General features: G+C 37.6%; 1 protein-coding gene across 1 annotated transcript; it reads left to right on the top strand.

Annotated features, from left to right (window-relative positions):
- The first annotated feature begins 489 nt into the window (after positions 1-489).
- Positions 490-4,950, top strand: TAAR1 (trace amine associated receptor 1). Its single transcript, XM_031613917.2, has 2 exons — positions 490-700; positions 2,295-4,950. Exon 2 carries the CDS (start codon positions 2,393-2,395, stop codon positions 3,389-3,391), a length of 999 nt encoding a protein of 332 aa, XP_031469777.1. The 5' UTR covers positions 490-700; positions 2,295-2,392; the 3' UTR covers positions 3,392-4,950.
- Positions 4,951-11,017: the final 6,067 nt, after the last annotated feature.

The following is an 11,017-nucleotide window of genomic DNA, read 5'->3' on the forward strand; positions in this document are numbered from 1 at the left end:
CTTTGTGGAGCATGAAATTAATGACCCTCATCAGTGACTCCAGTGCAATCAATATTAGGAGTTTACTTTAGACACCTTTTTACTAGCTGTATTTTGCAAATAGCTGTTAAATGATTAGGCTGTCAGATTAAACCTGTTTGCTCAGTAGTGTAAGCAGAACTAGGCTGACAAATGCACGTCATGGCAATCTGTGTGTGGTATACCTTTTCAGTGTAATGTTACATGCTGCTTTAAACCACCTGTATATATTTGGTATATTTTAGGAACTTACAGAAGAGAGATTACATGATGATTTTTGTTTGCCTCCTGGTTTATCTTGAGCTGCTCACAAAATGGTCACAGTGCTTAATTAAGCAAGTAAACATATTCCAGATGAATTCAATATATCTATAAATAAGGCCTGTTAAATAAAGACGAGTAGATGACAAAATAAATAGTTAAAGCTTCTGTTCATATTGAAATAGAGGGCCAAGAACTCGATTCATTGCACTCAATAGTTATCAAGCAATATGCTGGGGACCCTGGAGGCTGCTCTGGATTGAGTGCCAGTCCTCTTAAATTCATGCTATCCAGAGTATTATGATGACGAAGAGGCTCAGCTGTGTTTTGAGATCATCTTTAAAAGGAAAGGGTGCCACTGACTGAGCAGAGAACAAATGAGCATCAGGAGCAGACTTCTACTCAGTATCAGGAGATAAAGGTAGGAGGGCAGGTTTTTAAAAGTATGCTTCTTCATATTTTCATTTTATTGAATTTTAAACTAATATTTGTAATTAAGGATAGTGTTCTAATTTCTTGTTGAAAACTTCTTCAATATTCAGCTCAATTGGACAGTTTGTCATAGGAGTTTTGATTTATTTTGTTTTTTTTCCATGCAAAGTCAAACACTCGATCTCAGCTTACCCTTTTATTTAATTTTTTTTTTGTTGGAATTTATTCTTCCTGTTCAACAGTAACAGAAAAATTCCCTGAAAATAAGGTTTTTTTATAAGATAAATGGTTTCCAGGAGAAATCACATAGCCTTATGTATATACTATACATGTAGTATATATATACTATGTAGTAGCATTGTCAGAGAACATATGCAGATAGTAACATTGTCAGAGAGTAGAAATAAAATTATTCATCTTTCAAACATAAAAGAAAACAAGAGAACACCTTAATTCTTCCTGATCGGCCTTCTATTCTTTTTTACTATACTTAATTTCCTTACCCGTAAAACAAATGAAGATCAAAATGTATGTTTATCCAAAATAAACAGAGGCAGCAAAGCCCCAGAGCAAATGAGTTATATTAGTGGTGTCTGAACTGCTCTACTTTTCAGACTTAAAAGATTATGTTATATCATAATGTTAATGCTACTGAATGTAATAGGATAATATTCTTTATTTTTCATAATAATAGTTTTTTTTTCTCTTAGTTAAAGGAAAACCACAATGAACATTGCTTGCCAAGTGTTAGAGTTCTTTCATGAAATGCTTTTGCAAAAAAATAGCCTTGTAAAACAGATGAGTTATTACACACAAAAGAGGACAGTAATATTTGCACCCTAAAGATGCTAATAAAGAAGCAGATAAATGTTCAGAAAACAATTCTCTGTGTCTGTTCTTTGCTAACACAGTATTAACACAGCAATTACACATAGTGATGATAAAATGGTCAAGAAATCTTTAGATATTTAGATGTGGGGAAATATTGGTGGTAAGTGGATGATTGAACTGGATCATGTTGGAGGTCTTTTCCTACCTTGGTGATTCTATGTTTCTAAACTATTACCACTGAAATAAACCAGAGCCTGACAGTAAAGATGTTTGCTTAAATAGCAGCTAATGCTTCAGATTAGTCAGGCTATTCAATTACATTTTAGCAGTACAAGGTCAGAAAACTTCATTTCTCTACTCAGATTTCTTTCCTTACATGCCTACTTACAGCTAGATCCTACAAGATTTTACAGAATGACTTGATCTGGCCAAGCACTGCCATGTGTCTGAAAAGCAGGGGCTCAAGGAAACATTTTTGCTCACCAGGTGAACAGCAGGTTCAGCTGCCTCTGTGAGGACAGGGCTGGAGTGCTATTCTGGTGTGGGGACCCCCAGTTATATAGTTTATTTTATCAAATGAGATACATGCTTTGAGGGAAGTCTAATGAGAGAAAAAAAAAAAAAAAAAACTAATTCTGTGAAAAGTTCAATTACAAAACAGTTTCATCCCTCGTAAAGTAAGAAATGTGATTTTCATACACATTCAAACTAGTTGAAGGTGTTTATGATTGTCTCTTTTTTTCTTCTTGCAGCTTCCTTCACAACAAAAAGAGGAAACAGCTGTAAGTGCACTTCAACATTAGGACAAGTCCGTACCACATAGCAGTGTGGATTTGATCCCTCAGTAAGGATGCAGCTGTGCTGTGAATCTGTAAATGGTTCTTGTGTAAAGAGTAATTGGTCAAACAGTATCCGTATTTCCATGTATATCTTCATGGCTTGCATTATCCTGACCACAGTGATAGGAAATCTAATGGTTATCATCTCAATATCACATTTTAAGCAGCTCCACACGCCTACCAACTTCCTGATAATTTCCATGGCTACAGCTGACTTCTTGCTGGGATTCTTCATCATGCCTTGCAGCATGGTGCGCTCTGTTGAGCACTGCTGGTATTTTGGGGACTTCTTCTGCAAGATCCACACAAGCACGGACATTATGCTGAGCACAACTTCCATCTTCCATCTTTCCTTCATATCCATTGATCGTTACTATGCTGTGTGTGACCCGCTCAGGTACAAATCAAAGATAAATGCTTTTGTTATCCTGGTCATGATATTAGTAAGTTGGACTGTCCCTGCTGCTTTTGCTTTTGGGATGATCTTTCTAGAGCTAAATTTGCTAGGGGCAAAAGAGATTTATAATCACATCCATTGTGCAGGAGGATGCTTGGTCTTCTTTAGTGAAACTTCAGGTGTCATCACATCCATAGTGTCTTTTTACATCCCTGGATTAGTTATGCTGTTCATCTACAGGAAAATATACTCTATAGCCAAAAGACAAGCAAGATCCATTGATGCAGTTAGCAAAGGGAAGAAAAGATATGAAACGAAGCACATTTCATTCTGCAGAGAAAGAAAAGCTGCAAAGACATTATGCATAATAATGGGAGTATTTCTCATATGCTGGAGCCCATTCTTCTTTTTTACAGCAACTGACCCATTTATGAATTATGCAGCACCTCCTGTTCTCATTGACGCTTTGGTTTGGTTTGGTTATTTAAATTCTGCATTTAATCCCATTGTTTATGCATTTTTTTACATCTGGTTTCGCAGGGCGTTAAAGACTATTCTGTTTGGAAATATTTTTCAACAGGACTTGTCAAGGACTCAGTTATTTTTAGAGTAACATCCTTTGCATGGCTTGGCTGGCTTCACGGCATTCAGATTTCCCTGCAACTCCAGAGGCAAGAGCTGAAAATGACAGAAAAAACACTTATTTGTTTGCTCACTTATCAAATTTGGTTTAAACAGATAAGTGACTATTTGGTTTTGTCTCTTTTCATTCTAGACTGGGAATTGTAGTATGTAATGTTTTGATTATAGCTATTCATATGACATATATGGAGCAATTTATTAACTGTTTTTCTTCATTAGGAAGTGATTCCTAAACAACAGATTTAAAAAAAAAAAAAAAAATCTGTATATTTGCCATCCTCTAGAACTAACACAAAAACCCTTTCTCTTGAATTTTTAGATTCCTTTGAGTAAAATCCCAAAGTTTTTATGTTTTTCCCCTCCCCTTAAGTATGTGTGCAGAAGTCAGAATATCCTAATACACAGCCATGTCAATACACTCCAAAGAGGAAGGATGGGACAAGGAGAAGCCATGCTGGTCCTTCTCTTTACATTTCAATTAGTGCTTCTCACTTTTGTGTTTGTCACTTACAGGCTCTGCCGCTTAATGAAGACAAAAGCATTTTTAATGAAATCTAAGATATGGAAAACATGTCATAAGAAATGAAAAGCAATTGTGAAAAGCAATTCTGAATCTGACATTGCCTGAAAATGATACTTTCATAATGAAAATTCAATGTAAAATATGCTCACATTTGCCTCTTTCAATGCTATGTTTGTTTTTTTTTTTTGGCTTGAGCATATTGTTATGTTGTCTGATAGCAATGCTGTGACAGCCAGAGAGGAATCTGTATACAGAACTGTTACAGAAATGTTACATCTGGATCAAATATAGGGTGAGTGGGACAGGGTGGATGTGGGAGCACTGTGAGGCATGGCAGAAGGGGTGATGATGCCTGGGTTGGCAGGCTCAAGATTAAGTCTATGTGTGGCTTCTCTGGACGTCCACCAGCCACATCAAGACTCAAAGGACAGGCAAATAAGTCAAAAACTAAAACATGGTCACCAGCTGAAGAAGGCCCACAGACTGTAATTTTCTCTAATTTTTTTTTTTTTTGCCTCCTACCTGGCTTTGCTAGAATTAACGTATCACCAAACAGAAGGAAATAACACTTCTGGCCTGATCCTGCGACATCTTGTTGGAGCATGGACTAATTCTGGAAATGGACAGTAAAAGATTAGTATCTGAGATGTGCTATGGTGAAACTGATACTTTGATGTTGAAGTAAGAGCTATGCTCAACTGTAAATGTTGTCCTCTATTCGTTGCTGGGGTAAGCACACACTCTATGTGTACCTTCTTTTTTTGTGCTCTTAGAGCAGTGATGCACTCTGCACTGTAGAGCATAAGAGTTGTGTGATACTACATTTCAGCTGAGCAAAAAAAAAAAAAACACAAAAAAACAGGATCTGACGTTCCTTAACAATGTCATTGTGTAAGTTAGCACACTCCAAAATGACAAAAAAAAGGAACAATGACTGAAATATGCAACACATCAGCTTTGTACTGCAGAAGATAATTATGACAACATGACTACTTCAATACTTTATCTTGGAGAAATAAAGTAATTTGAGATTTAAAAAATCTATCTTTCCAATCAATGAATGCATAATTCTCTTACTCTTCATCCCATTGAGGTCAGACTGATGCAGTTCATTTTCTTATGTTTCATGTTGCTTTCTGAAGTGAACTGTGTGATCATTCAGATATATTGATCTTTCTTGAAATGGCAGATTCACAACTGCTGCCAGGTGATATCTTCTTTCTTGCGGTAGTACTATAGATTAAATCATAGAATGGTTGGAAGGGACACCCAAGGATCATCAATTTCTAAACCCCCTGCCACAGGCAGGGTCACCAACCTCCAGATCTGGTACTAGATCAGGTTGCCCAGGGCCCCATCCAACCTAGTCTTGAACACCTCCAAGGATGGAACATCCACAGCCTCTCTGGACAGTCTGTTCCAGCACCTCACCACTCTCTCTGTGAAGAGCTTCCCCCTGATACCCAATCTAAACCTTCCCTCCTTGATCTTCCCTCCTTGATCCCCCCTTGTTCTATCACTATCTACCTGAGTAAAAAGTTGATTCCTCTCCTTTTTATAATCCCCTTTTAAATATTGGAAGGTTGCAATGAGATCTCTTCACAGACTTCTCCAGGCTGAACTAGCCCAGCTTCTTCAGCCTGTCTTCTTAGGGAAGGTGTTCCAGCCCTCTGATCATCTTAGTGGCCCTCCTCTGGGCCCTCTCAACAGCTCCACATCTTTACTGTACAGGGAGTCCCAGACCTGGATGCAATCCTCCAGATGGGGCCTCACAAGGGCAGAGTAGAGAGGGACAATCACCTCCCTGTCCCTGCTGGCCACTCTTCTTCTGATAGAGCCCAAGATACCATTTGCTTTCTGAGCTGCAAGAGCACACTGCTGGCTAGTGTTCAGTTTTTCATCCACCAGGACCCTCAGGTCCTTCTCTATAGGGCTCTGCAGGTAAGTGGTATTTCCATATGAGGAATGTTAACCATCTGAGAGTTTCTAGGTATGTTTAATAAATTCAGCATATGTTACTGTAGTCCCTTCAAGAAGCAAAAGGGGACATTGCCTTTTCCCCTTCACCCGCTGTATAAAAACCTCAAGAATGTGTGACAACACCAGAGACAGCCTTCCATTTGCAACTCTTAAAAATGTGAACACAGACTACAGTTTGAGCCTTTCTTCATCTTTTCCTTTTATGCCATATTCTAATTTGTTCTTTCCTCTTATTTTTATGTAGGGGGTTGTTATAAATTGCAATTTTGTAATAGGTTTATAAATAACCTCCTCTGCCTAAGACAACTGAAATGTTACCCCTCTGAGTCTGTGACTGACAAAAGTATGATCCCATCTGTTTATCTTGCTTTTCCCTGGTAATCATTGGCTTCTACATGACTGTCCAACACTCATGAAGGCTGATGGTAATCTAACCTAAATTTAGACATCTCGAAAGCAGTACTTTTATCTACTTTAGTCATTTGCAGCTCTTTTTATGCTCACTGTAGAAAAACCATTACCTTCAAGGGTGTTTTATCTCACCACCTTATCCATTTTTAGGTGAGATGAATTGCCACTGTAGATGCTCCTTTTCTTACTACCAAGAAGGATCTTCTAGTCTCTAGCATAAAGTTTTAGGCAATTTTAGATACAATTTTTAGGTAGCTTAGATGAAGATTACTTGACATAGATGGATCTCACACTATGGAAAAGTGGGTAAGTTCTTGGGACACCAAAAAAATTGCATCGAGGCCAGTTTTCTGAAACTAGCTTTTAGACAAATTCTAAGGACCAACTCTGGACTACCAGGAGCCCTGAAATGAGTCTTTGGATCTAGGTAGTGGTCCGTAGAGCTACTATTGGAGGTTTGCCCGAATAGCTGCAGGTGGGAGAAGGTGGTGGGACAGGTGGATTGTTGAGTCCCAGAGGCACACATGAAGTTCCCTGAGATCTTGCCCTGGAGCACGCTGAAAGTGAAGCAGGTCACAAACTGCGAGCAGCTAGTAGGTAATCTTGATTTACCAGGGAGTGCAGAAAGAGAGATCTTCACTTAGGACCACCTTAGCCATCCCATGAACTGTGCAGAAGATCATAAAACATCATGGCTACACAGAACCACCATAAGTTATGGAAATGGTAGAAGAATTTTTCACTGTGTAAACTAACAGATCACCTAAAAGCTAGTCTAGCCAAGATGTCACCAACACTAATAAATCTTGCAAAAGTAACAAGGGATTTCCACTCTCTGGTGACCTTCATCCATATCTAGAAGTCACTTCTCTTCATACTTGACCTATAAGTCAATTCTGTGCACAAGCCAGCTCAGAAAGTTTCAGAAATAACTTTTTTTTCCTCTGGTATCCTGTTACCCAAAGGTGTCACTTTCCCAAAGTGTCTCCTTGCCTTCTGTTTACAGAGTGTCTTCTCTGACAGAACAACTTTAATGAAGTCCCACGTTACTTTCTCTCATTAGCTCTAATCACAGGTAGCACAAAGTTATTTCTCAGTGTGAAAGGGACATACAAGTGAGAGGTGTTAATGAGACCATGGGGTCTCTATTCAAACCTGAGTTTTTGATAAATTAGAAGAGCAGAAAAAAATACCTCTTGCTGTTGACCAATCAGATTATCAGTTAGCTTTAGTGATGTAGAATGTACCTGACTACAAAGTGACATCATGTAAATGAAGTGCAAAGGGTATTGTTAAACTACTTATCAACACATTTAATTAGTGACCTTATTAAACACTTCCCAGATGTCTACTTTTTCCGAAGCAAATGAATCTCCAGTGGGTGATTTCATATGTTTTAACTTCCCTGAAAACTTCTGCAAAGCAATTATTTCAACATTATGAAAGGATCTGTTTTGTTGGTAAAGCCAACAAAACCCAACTGGTTTTGCCACCAGTGAAAATAGTTTGCAATGCCACCTCCTCTCATGCTTTAAACAGAAGTGACAGAAAGTGCAGTAAGTCTAGGACACAGAGTCACCTGTTGCCTCTGTCTTGGTAGCTGTAGCTTGTGTTTTGGTTGTTTTGACACATTATTGCAGCCTGTGAATTGCAACCTGATTTGGCCCAATGTACAGTGGTCCCACTTCCAGCTGAGCCTCATGGCCTGCTCCTTGGTCACCAGAAGTGGCACAGGGAAAAAGATGAGCACTGACTATCCAAGCAGAACCCTTCCAGAAACCTCACAGTGAAAGTATCACTCCAAAATGGAACATTCTTAACAGCTAGATGAAAAAGTGTGTTAGTGCAGTTCTCAAACAGAAAAAAATAAGCTCTCAAACTGTGTAAATTCTGCAAAGTGTATGGCTTTTCCTAGATCATTAACTCATCCAGGCTGTGCGCACTGTACTCTCTTGTACATTACATACTCATTCAATACAGATGAGAAGAACAGAAATGCTAGATACAGTCAAACACAAGATATTTAGTGTTCCACAAAAGGCTTTTGCTTGAACATATTTTCTGATCATCTTAGTTATCTACAGTCTTCAGTGTAACTGCATCAACCAATGACCTACTACAGAAAAAGTCTGTGCCTAGCTCTAATCTCTTTTTGAGAAAGTTTTTTCCATTAGGCATGGCCCAAATTTGTTAAACATCTGTGATGTGAAAGGACTGACTTGGTAGATAGCAGTATCTGTCTTGACTTGAGTACAGTCTTGGCACTGTAACCCATTAGTTCTTCAAAGACAAGCTGATGAGATATGTACTGGATAAGCAGAGTTGATTGAAAGAACAGATTGAATATTGAGAGAATGGCCAAGAGGTTGGATGGTGATCAGTGGCTCAAAGTCTAAACAGGAGTCAATGTTTGTTTCACATGTTCATTAGTGATCTGGATTATGGACTACTCTCAGTAAGTTTGCAAATGATACAAAATTGTGAAGAGTGGCTGTTAGAAGAGGGGTAATGTTGCAACCCAGAGTAGCACCCGGAGTACTGGGTTCATTTCTGTAATCCTCTGTACAAGAAAGGCATGAATGAAGTGAATACAGTCCAATGAAGGGTCACGATGATTAAGGGACTGGAAAATGAGACAACAAAGTGAAACACAATGTGTTCCACCTGAACATCAGGAAGCATTTTTTAACTGTGAGGCTGACTAAGAAAAGGCAGAGATTGTCCAGAAGATTGTGGAGAATATTTACTGTAAATATCTTCATGTCTGGAGATATACAAAGGCCATATGAGCACAGCTTTGTTCAGCCATCTCTAGATAGTACTACTTGAGCAGGACAGCTGGACATGGTGACCTTCAGAAGTTTCTTCCAATGTCAATTATTCTGGGATCCTGTTATTTTATGAAATTTAATTCCTATAATACTTACTAAGTCTTGCATAGTGTTATTTAGCCTTGTATAATTAGTTATCTCCAAGTAAATTCAATCTCCTTCAGTGTAAGTTTGTTTAAAACATTTTTTGTCCTTCATGATCTTCATAACCTTCACTTTAAATCCAATGTTGTGCGTAGATAATTGAAAATATTTGTGTGATGTATGCACTAGCCTTTGTAAAACAAATTAATTTCCTAAGAGATCAGATCTATAAGCAATTCAGGCAATGAGAGCTCCATAACCCCCTCTAGATATATGGACTTTTTATTTCTCATAGATATAAAAGAAGTTATTCTCCTTAAGCATCAAGTAGTCACAGCATACTGACTAAAAGATATCCACCAGTTAAGGAGAGAGAACTGAAAAACAGAGTGTAGTGTACCTTATACTCTGTACTTTCTCTGTTACCAACAGGAGAAAGCAGTCATTTGAGAAAAATCGAGATGGTATTTTACACTTCTTTGTTGTGATTTCCACTTCACTGAAGTCATCTCAGGGTAATAAGAGAGGTTTGTCTTCACAGTGCTTTATTGGAACCAATCAATATTTAAGAACATCAAGGAAATAACAAAGTGCAAGATGAAGAAAAACATAGGCAATAATTAGGTTGCACTATCAATGAAAATCATGGCTACACAATTTTCTCTCCACACTGCCAGTGCTGTACTGCAAGACCCAGTGTGATTAGTTCTCAAAGACAGCTTCCAAGATCCATTCAGCAAACTTCCTGCAACCCAGTTAAACAGATTCTTTCATAAAGGTTTCAGTTCCTGTAAATTTGTTAGTTGTTGTTAAACATCTCATTTCTGAAATATATCAAGTGTTCCCCCATTGCAGTCTGCTGCACCATGCTGAAAAGAGAACCACTAGTGAGGTGCATGGAACATTGCTTCCTGAAGGTAATGGTTTTTGAAGCATAGCCTCTTTTAACAGTAATTTGATGGAAATCTGATATAATTTGTCTGCATGGATTTCTGGAGGTTTATATTTTAGTGACTCTTTCAATGAAAGATCAACTGTGTGAAGCTTGCCTATTTCTCAATTACTTAAAAAAGGGTTTCTAGGTATGCTTGTCACAAAAATACTATCAGATCTCAAAAATAAAATATTTCTACTGCACACAATGAAAAAAAAATTATTATTTTTGGAGTTAATAAATGATTCTGTTTTGTATTTGCATTTTATTACCAGCAGAAAGTTCCCCCATTTATTTGTCTTTTAAAACAACTGTCAAAAAGGTAAACTCCATTAAATGTTTCTAACATTTCCCTTAGTTAATTTTAAAAACAGTGTTCATTTTCTGTCTTTTCATGACATACTGTATTAGTCAATAAGAATCCATCCTCCATATGCTAAATAACAACAATTAGCACTTGGACTTGTAATGAATCTTCCATACATCCATACAAGCTTCACTCAGCATTAATATCTAAATATCCACCTCTGACCTCAGAAGACTCAATTTATTCATGTACGTAGTGAATTATTTTTTTCTTTTCTTGTAATAAATACTTCGTTTGTTGGGTTTTATTTCTTTTTAAATGGGAAGTTGTCCAATAACTTGCTAACTGATAAATTGTTCTAAAATAACATTTATTTTTATACATCTTTATTGTTTGCTAAAGCATAGGGAAGTTCCTCTGTACCTTGTACAAAAGCTGCTGCTACAACCAGCATGAGAGACAGTGCTGTTCCCACTCATTAAGTTACAGGATGATAATCTTAAATTTATTACATATTTTATTTCTAA

Source organism: Phasianus colchicus, chromosome 2, assembly GCF_987193195.1.
Source record: "Phasianus colchicus chromosome 2, bPhaCol1.hap1.1, whole genome shotgun sequence".
NCBI classification, from domain to species: Eukaryota; Metazoa; Chordata; class Aves; order Galliformes; family Phasianidae; genus Phasianus; species Phasianus colchicus.